This window comes from Lathyrus oleraceus, chromosome 5 (assembly GCF_024323335.1).
Source record: "Lathyrus oleraceus cultivar Zhongwan6 chromosome 5, CAAS_Psat_ZW6_1.0, whole genome shotgun sequence".
Taxonomy (NCBI): domain Eukaryota; kingdom Viridiplantae; phylum Streptophyta; class Magnoliopsida; order Fabales; family Fabaceae; genus Lathyrus; species Lathyrus oleraceus.
In genome coordinates this window covers 349,393,775-349,408,580 of record NC_066583.1, presented here as the reverse complement: position 1 = coordinate 349,408,580, position 14,806 = coordinate 349,393,775, and the positions used below count along the sequence as shown (strand labels likewise).

General features: G+C 41.9%; 1 protein-coding gene and 1 pseudogene across 1 annotated transcript; both read left to right on the top strand.

Moving 5' to 3' along the window:
* Positions 1 to 835: 835 nt before the first annotated feature.
* Positions 836 to 13,196, top strand: LOC127080615 (uncharacterized). The gene is made up of 10 exons (XM_051020929.1): positions 836 to 1,964; positions 4,175 to 4,978; positions 5,159 to 5,397; positions 6,339 to 7,833; positions 7,909 to 8,553; positions 8,656 to 9,019; positions 9,128 to 9,530; positions 11,109 to 11,113; positions 12,351 to 12,905; positions 12,956 to 13,196. Exons 1-10 carry the CDS (start codon positions 836 to 838, stop codon positions 13,194 to 13,196), a joined length of 5,880 nt encoding a protein of 1,959 aa, XP_050876886.1.
* Positions 13,197 to 13,374: 178 nt separating this feature from the next.
* LOC127080614 (enoyl-[acyl-carrier-protein] reductase [NADH], chloroplastic-like) lies at positions 13,375 to 14,388 on the top strand (annotated as a pseudogene).
* The last annotated feature ends 418 nt before the right edge of the window (positions 14,389 to 14,806 follow it).

Here is a 14,806-nt window from a genome sequence, read left to right as displayed (position 1 = left end):
AAAGCAATCAAATTTATCCATACCTCGGGCCTTTGAACCTATCCAAAGAAAAAAAAACAAAAAAGGCATTGCATCCATTCATTCATTGCATATGCATAAAAAAGCAAAACTCTTAGTTGTTTCGCATTATTTCAGGAATCCAAGACTTGTTAGCAAGATGAATCCTGAAAGAAGAGGCACTTTTCAGTTCAAATACAAGAACGTGGACCTTACCAGCCTACAGAAGTTGAGTGCCAAAGTAACACCCCTCAAACTCAACAGCTTCGTACGAAACTATGGAAGAATTCTGGACATCCTAAATGAGAAGATGGACATGATGACCGCAGTGACTATTGCTCAGTTCTATGATCCACCTCTCCGTTGTTTCACGTTTTCTGACTTCCAGTTGGCTCCTACCTTGGAGGAAGTTGAGAGGATCATAGGCCGGAACTTGAAGGACCATAACCCATTTCCTAAGCTCGATGAAGATATCCCTCCCAAGAGAATAGCTTCAGCGTTGGGTCTGAAAGTTTCCGAAGTAGTGAATAATTGGGATGTGAAAGGACCTTTCAGTGGTTTCTCTAGGAAGTTCTTGGAAGATCAGGCCAAGAAGATGGAAAAAGAAGGGAATTGGGAAGCCTTTTATGCTGTGTTAGCCGTGTTGGTATATGGGATAGTCCTCTTCCCAAATATTGACCATTTTGTGGACCACCTGGCAGTGAGAATTTTCTTCTCTGGTAATCCTGTACCGTTCCTCTTGGCAGATATCTACTACACTCTTCATGATCGTCATGAGAAGAAGGGAGGAATCATCTTGTGTTGTGCACAGTTGTTGAATGCTTGGTTCAGATCCCATATGCCTGAAGAAGGTCCTTTTGTCTCCAAGGAACTCAAGCCTTTCCAGAAGTTGGCTTCCCTCACCTCCAGCCATGTCAAGTGGTACATCAGGGATTGGGAAACCGAGAATGTGATTGTCAGCATTGGAGACTTCCCCAATATGCCGTTGATAGGAACCAAGGGTTGCATTAACTATAACCCCATGTTATCTCTGAGGCAGCATGGATACCCTATGAATGGCCCTCCAAAAGTTGAAGCTCTAGAGCCTTTCATCTTACATAGTGTTGAAGCAGATCATCCCATGGTGAGAAAGGTCAAAAGGTCTTGGCAAGCAGTTATCAGAAAAGGTAAGGAGTTGGGTAGGAGAAATGTCATTGCCCAAGAGCCTTACACTTGTTGGGTTAGAGAGAGGGTTCAGATGATTAAACTCCCTTATCCATTTGATCCTTCTATCTATCCAGTGATTCCTGATCCAGAGCCCATATTACCTGAAGATGTAGAGAAGCTCAATGCCCGTATCAAGGAGTTGGAGTCGGAAAATGATGACTTGAGAATCAGGCTTGGCCGAGTCTCGGTAGAGAATGGGAACTTGAAAGACGATCAACAAAAGAAGGACAAAGAGCTTGAAGTCTCCAACAAAAGAGCTAGAGAGTCTGAAGCGAGGAGAGAAAAGTTTGGACAAGCACTCTATAGCACTAAATATGTGTTCAAATCAAAGGAAGAGGAGTTGGATAGAGCTTTACTCCGGATTCAAAAACTCAACAAGACTCTGGAGCTGACCCTTGAGATGAAAAGAGAAGCACGGTTAATTTCTGAGATTCGTACTCGTGAATTGGAGAATACAATTCAGAAGTACAAGGATGCTCTGGAACGTGAGAAGCTGAAGACCGAAGAGTCAGAGAGAGTGTGCACACGATTGAAACATCATTTGGATCGAGCCGATGCTAGAATCCAGGCACTTGAAGGTGGGGATCAGAATGCTGCCTATATGGTGTTGCTGAATGAATGCAGATATTGGAGAAACCTCTATAGGGACATAGAGGTGACAAAGGCTGAAGACGTGCGCATTATCCAAGATCTCCAGGGGCTCTACACTGAGTGGAAGGGCAAATTTCTGAAGCTGTCCGGGTTCGCGAGTTCCATCATGCGTGAGCTACCTGAGAAGCTGCAAGAAGCTGATTGGTGCATGTGTCCAGAGAACACACCGCATCAAGTCTTTAATTTCATTAAGTTTTGTAAGGCAATGTTAGAAGGGTTAACTACCGACCTTGCTACGGTTCGGAAAGCCCATAAACCATGAGCACGTTGTTTGTATTTGAACTTGAATATGAGATTAACAAAAAATTGCTTTTGAGATTCATTTTATTGTGTTTCATTTCCTTATTATTTTAAATATTTGCAAACAAGTGTTGTGATGTTTTTGAAATGAATGATTGAAACTAACCAAGAGTTTTGCAAATGAAATGCATTCATACATACATTCATGCATTTTTCAAAATAGAGTCTCATTCTGTCCTTTCTTCCTCCAGTTTCACGCTGAATTTTCAACACCAGTATAATACTCGTGCCAGAGCTCGTCAAAGAATGGCGGATCAAGAGCATGAATTGGAGCGAGTGAGCTCAGAGCTTGAGGACCTGCGTGGAAACATGGGGCAGGTCATGGAGATATTACAGGTCATCAGGGCAAAGCTAGATACCCAAACAACGGTTGTTTCTGAAATCGTAGGTCCATCGATTGAACCCCAACCTGCGAGGGCGGTACCAACAACCTGGCCAACCTATGGTCTACCTCCTGGTTTCACGCCTACAGTTGAAGGCGCCCCTGGTTTTGCACCACCTGCTCAGCAGACAGCTCCTCTACCGACCATCAATGAAAACCATCCAGTGGTTCACACATTCGCACCTCCTCTCGTCCGGGCACATGTGCAACCTTACTTTGAGGATCAACAACATGCTCCAGACTTTTCAGATGAAGATGAGGAAAGGCAGGAGGACCTAAGGGGGATGAAGGAGAATTACCAGCTGCTTGAGAAGAGATTGAGGGCTATGGAGGGCGACCAAGTTTTTGGTGCTACAGCTAAGGAGATGTGCTTGGTATCAGGTCTTGTGATTCCTGCGAAGTTCAAGACCCCAGATTTCGATAAGTATGAGGGCCACTCGTGTCCTAAGAGTCACCTCATTATGTACTATCGAAAAATGGCTGCGCATGTAGAGGACGACAAGCTCATGATACATTGCTTCCAGGATAGCCTGAGGGGTGCTCCCTCTAAGTGGTACCTAAGCCTGGATCAGAGTAGGATTCGTTGCTTCCAGGATTTATCTGATGCCTTCATCCAACACTACAAGTATAACATGGATATGGCCCCAGATAGGAGACAACTGCTCAGCATGTCCCAGAAAGACAAGGAGTCTTTTAAGGAGTATGCGCAACGATGGAGGGAAGTGGCCTCGCAAGTCGAACCACCTCTGGCTGAGAAGGAATTAGCGGATTGGTTCATGGATACAGTTAAACCTGTGTTCTATGAAAGAATGGTAAGTAGCATATCTGCAAGTTTCTCTGACCTGGTCGCTGTAGGCATAAAGGTCGAACTTGGATTAAAGAATGGAAAGATGACGACTACCTCTGAAACATCTGGTAGTAATGCCAAAAAGTTTCCTGGAGGATTTCAAAGAAAGAAGGAGGGGGATACGAATGCAGTGTCAACCAGCCAAAGAAGGAGTCAGTCATGGAAGAAACAACACCAATTTACTCAACAACACCAATTTTCTCAACAACAACCAATTTATCCAGTACAATATGTCCAACAACCGTATGTGGCAGCTGTCACACCAAATTTTAACCAACCACAAGCTTCAGTTTATCAACCTGTTCCTGCTCAACAAGCGCCGATATATCAGCAAGCGCCCGCGCCACCTGCTTATCAACAGCCGAGGGCACAGGCTCCTCGTCCGCAAAATCCTCAAAATCAAAATAGGGTGCCAAGAAGTAGAGTTCCGTTTGCTTCAATCCCTATGACATACACTGAATTGTACCCGTCATTGCTACAAAAAGGGTTAGTGACGCCCAGATCTTTGGGTCCTCCACCAAATCCTTTACCGCCATGGTACAATCCAGATGCTCATTGTCCTTTCCATGGGGGTGCCCCTGGACATGATTTAGAAGGATGTTATGCTTTAAAGCATATTGTGCGAGACCTGGTTGAAAAGAAGATTCTGTCCTTTCGAGACGTCGGACCCAATGTCAAGAACAACCCTTTGCCAGCACATGGTGATGTCAATGCCGTCGAAGATGCTTCTGATGTGTGTGTAATCAAGAATGTGGAGGATGTTAAAACTCCGTTGCTAGTGTTTCATGCAGGATTGGTGAGGGCTAGATTGATTGATACCTGTCACGATAGCTGTGGAGAATGTGCCATTCAGCCGAAGGGATGTAAAGTAGTACAAAAGGATATTCAGAACTTGATGGATCAAGGCGTTTTGCAAATTTCTGGTCCAACAATTAATGAGGAAATTTCGGTCATTGAACCTGTCTTTAACATACCAGAACCATTTGAGGTGACTTATCACAGGAGAGACATTGTTCATCCGTCACTCGTGGTAGTTTGTATGCCTACCCCATTTCCTTTTAAGAGCACCAAGGCGGTACCCTGGAAGTACGACATAACAGTGGTGGATGGGTTGGTAGATGGAAAACCCAAAATTGCTGAAAGTAAGGAAGTTTTGGAGAATGTTGACACCGACATCACCAATATCGCAGGAACAAGCAGGATGACCCGTAGTGGTCGGATTTATACTCCCAATGTTAATGTCAACCCTCAAGAGCCAACAAGGGGAGCTGCAAATGTAAATCCTACCCCAGAACAGGGAGGGGCACAGTCGGCTGTGCAAACAGATGAAGCAAGTGAGTTCCTAAGGATAATAAAGAAATCTGACTACAAGATAGTTGATCAATTACATCAAACACCATCAAAGATATCTATCTTGTCCTTGCTTCTGAATTCCGAAGCTCATAGGGAGGCTCTACTAAAAGTGCTTTCTCAGGCTCATGTTACCCAGGATATAACGGTTGGCCAATTCGATGGAGTGGTCGCCAATATCACAGCCTGCAACACTCTAAGTTTCAGTAATGAAGAGTTGCCCAAAGAGGGGAAGAATCACAACCGTGCTTTGCATGTATCCATAAAGTGCCAAGAAGATGCTTTGGCCAGAGTTTTAGTTGACACTGGATCATCCCTAAATGTTCTACCAAAGAGGGCACTTGCTAAACTGTCTTACCAAGGTTCGGAGTTGAAACCTAGTGCGCTTGTGGTGAAAGCTTTTGATGGTTCACGGAGGACACTAGTGGGGGAGGTAGAGTTGCCGATACAAATTGGACCACATGTATTCCCCATCAATTTCCAAGTCATGGACATAAATCCAGCTTATAGCTGCCTTTTGGGACGCCCATGGATACATGTTGCTGGGGCAGTAACTTCTACTTTGCATCAAAAGATGAAGTTCGTTGTCGATAACAAGCTCGTTATTGTCTCAGGTGAAGAGGACTTTATCATCAGTCAACTCTCCTCTTTCCGTTATATTGAGGCTGATGAGGATGCCTTAGAAACCTCTTTTCAAGCCCTTGAAATATCCAATGCTACACTTGAAGAGGTTAAGGATCCTGTTGAGAAAGCTAGTTTGTCATTCGCCTCTTTGAAGAGCGCAAAATCAGCAGTTGAAAGTGGAGGCCCTGCAGGTTGGGGGCAAGTTATCAACGTCAATGAAAAGAATGACCGTTTTGGTTTGGGGTACAAGCCTTCTGCTAATGGAGGAGCCCTGGTCCCTGCAAAGGACCGTGTGCGGAGCATTCAAGAAGTTTTCCTGAGTAAAGGATTTATTCATGGAGAACAAGTTGGTGCAGTGGAAGATGACATTGAAGATGGGGAAACATCGAATCTGATATACCGGTGTGAAGCCGCCTTGACAAACTGGGAAGCGGTTGAGATTCCAGAAGTTTTTCCTGTGTCAAAGTAATTATTGTTTTCCTTTGTGTGTTTTTGAAAATCCTTAGCTCTGCCCAAGGCTAATGGATCATTTGTAGGGCCCCTTTTGAATTTCGAAAAATCATTATGACAAATAAAGAGCATTTTGTTCAAATTCTTGTCGTTCATTTATCTGTTGTTTTTCTTAAAATGGCAATCCTTTCAAAAAACTACAAAAATATTTTTTTACTTCTTTTGCATTTTATTTCCATTTTTCTAAAAAACCATCATTAAAAAACATGCAGAATAATCAATAAACCAGTTGAATTCGATGACCCCGCTACTTCCTATAATTTTGAACTCCCCATCTACCAAGCGGAAGAGGAGAGTGAAGAAGATTGTGACTTCCCTGAAGAACTGGAAAGGATGCTCGAGCACGAGTCAAAGGCCCTTCAGCCACATCAGGAACCAGTGGAAACAATCAACCTTGGCACCGAGGAAGACAAGAAAGAGGTCAAAGTTGGGACTACACTTGAGGCAAGCATCAAGGAAAGATTGATCAAGTTGCTACATGAATATGTAGATGTATTTGCTTGGTCGTATCAGGATATGCCAGGTTTAGATACTGACATTGTTGTCCACAAGCTACCACTACAGCCAGATTGTCCGCCAGTGAAGCAGAAGCTCCGAAGAGCAAGACCCGGCATGGCTCTAAAGATTTGTGACGAGGTGAAACGTCAATTTGATGCCGGTTTTCTAGCAGTTGCAAAGTACCCTCAATGGGTAGCCAACATTGTGCCAGTACCCAAAAAGGATGGAAAGGTCAGGATGTGTGTTGATTATAGGGATCTAAACAAAGCTAGTCCAAAGGACGATTTCCCCCTGCCACATATTGACACTCTGGTAGACAACACTGCTAAGTTCGCAGTCTTCTCCTTTATGGACGGATTCTCGGGTTACAATCAAATTAAGATGGATCCAGAGGACATGGAAAAGACCACATTCATCACCCCTTGGGGAACATTTTGCTACAAGGTAATGCCATTCGGTCTCAAAAATGCTGGGGCAACTTACCAAAGAGCTATGGTCACTCTTTTCCATGATATGATGCATAAGGAAATTGAGGTCTATGTGGATGATATGATTGCAAAATCTCAAAGTGAAGAGGATCATATGGACCACTTGCAGAAGCTGTTTGAGCGTCTTCGGAAATTTCGACTACGACTAAATCCTGCTAAATGCACCTTCGGTGTCCGATCCGGAAAGTTGCTTGGTTTCATTGTTAGCCAACGAGGAATTGAGGTAGATCCTGACAAAGTCCGAGCTATACAAGAGATGCCTGCTCCACGTACCGAGCGAGAGGTTAGAGGCTTCCTGGGACGTTTGAATTATATCTCAAGGTTTATCTCACATATGACGGCCACATGTGAGCCTATATTCAAATTGCTTCGAAAAGATCAAGCAGTTGAATGGAATTCTGACTGCCAAATGGCTTTTGAGAAAATCGGACAATACCTGCAAGAGCCTCCTATTCTAATTCCACCTGTTCAGGGGAGACCACTCTTTATGTACTTAACCGTGCTTGAAAAGTCAATGGGATGTGTGTTGGGACAACATGACGAAACCGGTCGAAAGGAACATGCTATCTACTATCTAAGTAAGAGATTTACCGATTGTGAAACCCGATACTCACTCTTGGAGAAAACTTGTTGCGCTTTAGCATGGGCCGCTCGTCGTCTGAGACAATACATGATTTGCCACACTACTTTGTTGATCTCCAAAATGGATCCAATAAAGTATATTTTTGAAAAGCCTGCTTTGACTGGAAGACTTGCCCGTTGGCAGATGTTACTATCTGAGTATGACATCCAATATGTGTCTCAGAAAGCCATAAAAGGAAGTGTGTTATCTGATTACTTGGCAAATCAGCCCGTTGAAGATTACCAGCCGTTGAAGTTTGACTTCCCAGATGAAGACATTATGGTAGTGAAAGACTGTGAAATCCCAGGACTTGATGAAGGACCTGAACCCGGATCTCGATGGAAGCTCATGTTTGATGGTTCCTCCAACTACATGGGGCATGGCGTAGGAGCTGTCCTGTTGAATCCAAATGGTGGATACACTCCCTTCACAGCAAGGTTGTGTTTTGATTGCACGAACAATATAGCAGAATATGAGGCGTGCATCCTAGGCATTGAAGCAGCCATTGATCTCCGAATCAAAATCCTTGAAGTATGTGGAGATTCAGCCTTGGTGATATACCAAGTTAAGGGCGAATGGGAAACCCGTGATACCAAGTTGATCCCATATCGTGCCTATGTCATGGAATTAATAAAATACTTTGACGAAATCACTTTCCGTCATATCCCGAGAACTGAGAATCAAATTGCTGATGCTTTGGCTATGTTGGCTTCAATGTACCAGGTCAGATTCCATAATGAAGCACCTCTCATTCAAATCGAGCGGAAAGTTGAGCCTGCCTACTGCCAGTCAGTTGAAGAGGAAGCCGATGGTAAACCCTGGTTTCACGACATCAAGTGCTTTTTGCAAAATCAAGAATATCCAACAGATGCCACAACCCTTGACAAGAAAACATTGAGGAAGTTAGCATCTAAATTCTTCTTAAGCAATGGTGTGTTGTACAAGAGAAATCACGACATGATTCTGCTCAGATGCGTGGATGGACGTGAAGCAGACCTGTTGATCAAGGAGATTCATGAAGGATCCTTTGGAACTCATGCCAATGGGCATGCCATGGCCAAGAAGATTTTGAGAGCTGGTTATTACTGGTTGACCATGGAATCCGACTGTTTCAATTATGCTAGAAAATGTCATAAATGCCAAATCTATGCCGACAAGGTACACGTGCCTCCGACCCTGCTAAATGTTTTGACGTTACCTTGGCCTTTCTCAATGTGGGGCATCGACATGATTGGCGCCATCGAGCCTAAAGCTTCCAATGGTCACCGATTCATCCTGGTTGCCATTGATTACTTTACCAAATGGGTAGAAGCCGCCTCTTATGCTAATGTGACAAAACAAGTGGTTGCACGGTTTCTCAAGAAAGAGATCATTTGCCGTTATGGAATTCCAAGCCGGATCATCACAGATAATGGGACGAATCTGAACAATAAGACCATGAAGGAATTATGCGAGAGCTTCAAGATTGAGCACCATAACTCTTCACCATATCGTCCAAAGATGAATGGCGCTGTTGAAGCCGCTAACAAAAACATCAAGAAGATCCTGCAGAAAATGGTAAAAACCTATAAGGATTGGCACGAAATGCTACCCTTCGCATTGCATGGATATCGGACTTCCGTCCGCACTTCAACAGGGGCAACCCCATTCTCTTTGGTATATGGGATGGAAGCAGTTCTCCCAATTGAAGTAGAGATACCTTCAATGAGAATCTTGATGGAGACCAAGCTAGAAGAGGCTGAGTGGATTCAAAATAGATTTGATCAGTTGAACCTCATAGATGAGAAGCGATTGACTTCTTTGTGCCATGGACAATTATACCAGAAACGGCTTAAAAGGGCTTTTGACAAGAAAGTACGTGTTCGGGAATTCAGAGAAGGAGACCTCGTGCTTAAGAAGATCTTGCCAATACACAAAGACTCATGTGGGAAGTGGACTCCCAATTATGAAGGCCCATATGTTGTAAAGAAAGTTTTCTCCGGAGGTGCCTTGATTCTCACAACTATGGATGATGAAGAACTCTCACACCCCGTGAACTCTGATGCAGTTAAAAAATACTATGCCTAATAAAAAAACTCGCTAAGTTGAAAACCTGAAAAGGCGACTTAGGCAAAAAAAGGAGCGTCCCGGTGGATTGAAAACCCGAAAGGGCGATCCAGGCAAAAGTTAGGGGCATAAAGGCATAAACTGCATCAGTTGTTACTGATTTACACCGAAGAATTTGAGGTGGAAGATTAATCCAGTCGCTCCCCTTAGGAGCAAGGTTTTTGGGGAATCATATCTATTAAGGATGTTAGTGGTCACTGAATTCAATATAAACCTTTCCTTATTGCCATTTTCAAAAAATGTAGCACTCTATGGAGCTACGCCATTGGTGTGCTACCATTCTTGAATAAAATACAAGTTTTCCCAATCATTGTTGATTTGTGTTCATCTACGCTTTTCTTTGTTATGCAAAATGTCATTTATTTGTCAATAATGAAGTTTTGAAACTTGGAAAAAGAATTTGAAACTTAAAACAAATTTACTTTGATACATGTGAAAATTGAAGGAAAATTATTTGTTCCCCCAAAAACCTCGAGGTTGCATAAATATTCCTGGATCACCAACAAAAGTCCCCATGGAGTACAACTTATTAATCCTCTAGAAGGATGGACCTTTGGTTATTTATAACTGTCAATCATGATAGTTTCTCCTCTGGATGCGCCTGTTAATTGTACGAGTATGAGTTATTGGTGTTGAGGAATCAGAATCTCTGTCCCTACAAACACCCAGTCTGCCAAGTGTCAGCATAATCATGATCATTCATACATCAAAAATTCAATTCATGCATAGCCGAAAGGTACTTCGTGCTCATTGTGCATTGACCTAGGTCGTGTTGTTGATCATTGGTCCTTGGACCTCTAATTCCAGTTTTTCTTCGGTATCCTTAAACCAACATCCGGTTTTCGTGGTCATTTTCAAGTCCAATTGTTATTGGCAAAATCCGTTAAAAGCTGGTTGTAGTCCATTGCTTACGGTCAGAGTCCAATTGTTGCTATTCCGGGGTCAGGTCATACTTGAACCTGCTCTGAAGAGTTTTTCCAATTTTTGTTCAATACTATTCAGGTCATGTATGAACCTGTTATTGAGCTTTTATTCCGGGGTCCGGTCATACTTGAACCTGCTCTGAAGATTCTTTGTTCAATCCTATTCAGGTCATATATGAACCTGTTGTTGAACCTTTTATTCCGGTGTCAGGTCATACTTGAACCTGCTCTGAAGATTCTTTGTTCAATCCTATTCAGGTCATGTATGAACCTGTTGTTGAGCTTTTATTCCGGGGTCCGGTCATACTTGAACCTGCTCTGAAGATTCTTTGTTCAATCCTATTCAGGTCATATATGAACCTGTTGTTGAACCTTTTATTCCGGGGTCAGGTCATACTTGAACCTGCACTGAAGATTTTTTCTCTATTTGTTCAATACTATTCAGGTCATGTATGAACCTGTTGTTGAACTTTATTCCGGTGTCAGGTCATACATGAACCTGTTCTGAAGAGTTATTCTCCATGATTATTCCCCAGCATTGTCAGGTCATAATGAACCTGTTTTGTTGTGTCTGAACCTGTTATGCATTTTCTTCCTTATTCAGGTCTGGTAAGTCATATGTGAACTTACTCCCTAAATCTCTTGTACTCCGAAGGCTGCTTATCAAATTCCACTTAGATTACTCCCCAGTGTGTGTTTGACTCTCCAGCAGGATTTGTTTTCCCCAGCGAGTTTGTTTCTTACCACTTGTCTGTCTTCCTGTGGACCATCAGCATTCCTCACAACTTGGTCTATCTAGTAGCATCCCCTGTCAAGAGTCCACCATATCCCCAGCAGGGAAGAAAATTAAAAAAAAAATCATGCATCCACGCATATCATATTATATCCCATCATATCATATCACATCATGTCATGGGGATTCAGGATCAAAATCCGGGTCTTCTTAATATTTAACCATCTCCCACTATGATCATATGAAGAGTGTCCTGCTTCATATTCTCTAGTTGAAGACGCTTAAATAGGGGCAACTGTCATACCCCGATTTTGGTCCTGAATTTTTTATTTTTTTTGGCACTTGGCCTAAAGTTCATTTGCATACATTCATTCCCAAATCCATTTTGTTTATTGACAGACATTGGTCATTATCTAGCTTCTTGATCACAGTGTTTTTTTTTTAAAAATGGATTTTAATTATTTGACTTTTTTTAATTTTCAATTTGATTTTAATTTCGAATTAAGTTTAATTCCAAATTTCAATTTAATCTTAATTGTTTATTTTACTAATGATTCAAACTCTAATTGATTTTAATTTCCAAATGAATGTTAGAGTTGGTATCGAAGTAATTTTAACGAATTATAGATTAATTTGGTTTTAATTTGTCTTTTGCTGATTCGTTACTACTATGTAAATTGATATTTAAATTAGTCTTGGATTATTCCTAAAAATCCACATCCATTTTTATAATCAAATATCCAATAACCCAACTCTATTTTTAAATCTATTTTTGTTTCAAACTATACCCAAAATCCACATCCATTTTCATTATCCATTTGGAACCAAAATCCATTTCATATCCATTTCACATCCAAATCCATTCAATCATAAAAATTAACCAATTAACCCAAAGTTCATTAATCCAAAACAGTTATTAAAAAAAAACAAATCCCAATTCCAAAAGAGTTCCATAACAGCATCAACCGGAAGCAATCAAGATTTGAAGCCCAAAATATTTCAGCAGACAGAGTCTAAAAAGAGTTTGATATCCGATGGAGGAAAAGTTTCTATATTGCCAAGGAGAACAATAATTACTCAAGATCATTTGCATAAATTCAAAAACTTTTTAAGCCAACCAGCTACACAATCTTCTGTAGTTGGTCCCTCGTATGCAACAACTACATCAGTCCATTCAAGTTCGGCTCCCATCCTGAATTCTTTAACCGATTCTTCTCATTCCCATCGAAATAGTGCCTCAAATTTGGTTGCAAAATGTTGTGGGAACCTTAATCCTCGTCCAATAACTCATGGGGTTATTAAGTCGGAAAATACTAGCCTAAAAGAAACCAATAGAATATCAACAGATCAAGCAACTACTGCAGTCCAAGCTTGTAGTTCACTTACTGATGCTGAATTGACATTTAAGGAGAGCAACCCACCTAAAGAGCTGCAAGGAAGCGTTGCAAAGGAATCTGGAAAAGACAGTCAAGAGAAGAAAAAGAATCACATAAAGTCACTTCTTGTTGCTGCATTTGAGTGTGAACCTCTATGCATAATCCGTTTGCTACAGTCGAAATTGCGGATTGGATACGCCGAGCAAACTCTATTAGCTGCATTAGGCCATGCTGCAGTGTACTCTGAAGAACATTCTAAACCGCCTCCTGGAATTCAGTCTCTTCGCATGGCGTATGGGAACTTCCAAAGAAGTGTGATTTTACTCCTGGTGTTCTTGTTAGGCCTATGCTGTCAAAAGCAACCAAAGGTGTAGCAGAAATTCTAAATAAGTTTCAGGATGTAGAGTTTACGTGTGAATATAATTATGATGGTAACAAGCTCAGTTGGATTTTGCGTCAAGAATGCTTCCACTTCTTTCAAAGTATTGATTGCAGGTTGAAAGGCAGTGAAGTTGAAGCGTTGCCCTCGAAACGAATGACAGAGCCAGACATCATTTTGAAAGTCGCATATATCCAACATTAGTCCTCGCACTCCATTCCTCAACTGATTAGTTACACTGACTTTCACTAACCCTGCAATTTCCGAATCCTGTCAACAGCAGTTCAGTGAACTTCTCTTCTGTTTGAATTTTGATGCGTAAGTTCAGTCCCACAACTAAATTGTCAATGATGCAGCAGCCTCGGGTGAACTATACGGTATGATGTCCGCAACCTGCAACAAACAACAAAGGGCAAGGCAAAACCGTGAAACAAGCCCAAGTTCAGGATTACCAATTAATTTGAAAGGTAAAAGAGCTTTTATTACCGGCGTGGCTGATGACAATGGGTACGGATGGGCAATTGCAAAATCTCTTGCTGCAGCAGGAGCTGAAATTCTTCTCGGCACATGGGTTCCGGCTCTGAATATATCTGAGTCCAGCTTACGACGTGGGAAATTTGACGAATCACGCGTATTGCCGGACGGTTCGTTGTTGGAAATTACCAAAGTTTATCCTTTGGATGCTGTTTTTGACAACCTTGAGGATGTACCAGAAGATATAAAATCAAACAAGCGCTATGCTGGATCCAGCAAGTGGACAGTTCAGGAAGTTGCTGAATCTGTTAAGGAAGACTTTGGCAGCATAGACATTCTCGTGCACTCACTTGTCAATGGACCAGAGGTGACCAAACCACTGTTGGAGACATCTCGGAAAGGATATCTTGCTGCATTATCCGCATCTAGTTACTCCTATGTTTCTTTACTCAAGCATTTTTTTTCCAAATCATAAACCCAGGTGGATCTTCAATCTCTCTCACATACATCGCTTCAGAGAGGATCATTCACAGATATGGGGTTGATGTGAGTTCTGCAAAAAAAAACTGCACTGGAAAGTGATACACAAGTGCTTGCTTTCGAAGCCGGTAGAAAGCGCAAATTAGAATCAACACTATACCTGTCGGTCCATTAAGAAGCCGCGCCGCAAAAGCAATTGGGTTCATTGATATGATGATTGATTATTCAATAGCTAATGCACCTCTACAGAAAGAGCTATCAGCAGAGGAGGTAGGCAATGCATCTGCTTTCTTATCATCACCTTTAGCATCAACTATCACGGGCACTGTTCTATATGTCGACAATGGTCTGAATGCCATGGGTGTTGGAGTTGACAGTCCCATATTTAGTGATCTTAACATTCCAAAGGAACAACATTAAGTACCGATTCTCACCCAAACCATAACAGTCAGTAAGCTTCAAAACCTTAAAACCATTCTAGGAACAATGTTGCATTTACAAGGTTCCTAACCATCTTTTGAAGATTGATCGAAGAAGCTTTTACTCCAAATATTCACTGCAGTGAAAACATAGCCATCAGCAAAGAGTTAAATTTCAAAAAATTCCCAATTTGGGCATTAAGACAAAAACAAAGACGAAAGTACATTGTTCACATTACCGTTTTTGAATCCAGGCATCAAAGAGAGCAATCAAAAGCTGAGCACAAAAAAGCACTTCTGGAAACTTTCTCCATTGAACCTTTGGGCACCAATTGAAACCCTAATTCAGAGCATAAATAGGAACGAAAAAATTGAGAGAGGGATTCAGAAAGAAAAAACGAAAAGTGGAGGCGGAAAGGAATCTCAAAGAACCCTAATCCC

Coding starts and splice junctions, on each gene's coding strand:
- LOC127080615 (XM_051020929.1), top strand. CDS start 836: ATGCCTGAAGAAGGTCCTTTTGTCTCCAAGGAACTCAAGCCTTTCCAG. Junction 5,398..6,338: donor CCTCTTTCCGTTATATTGAG/GCTGATGAGGAT, acceptor AGATTGATCAAG/TTGCTACATGAATATGTAGA. Junction 7,834..7,908: donor ATGGAAGCTCATGTTTGATG/GTTCCTCCAACT, acceptor CTCCCTTCACAG/CAAGGTTGTGTTTTGATTGC.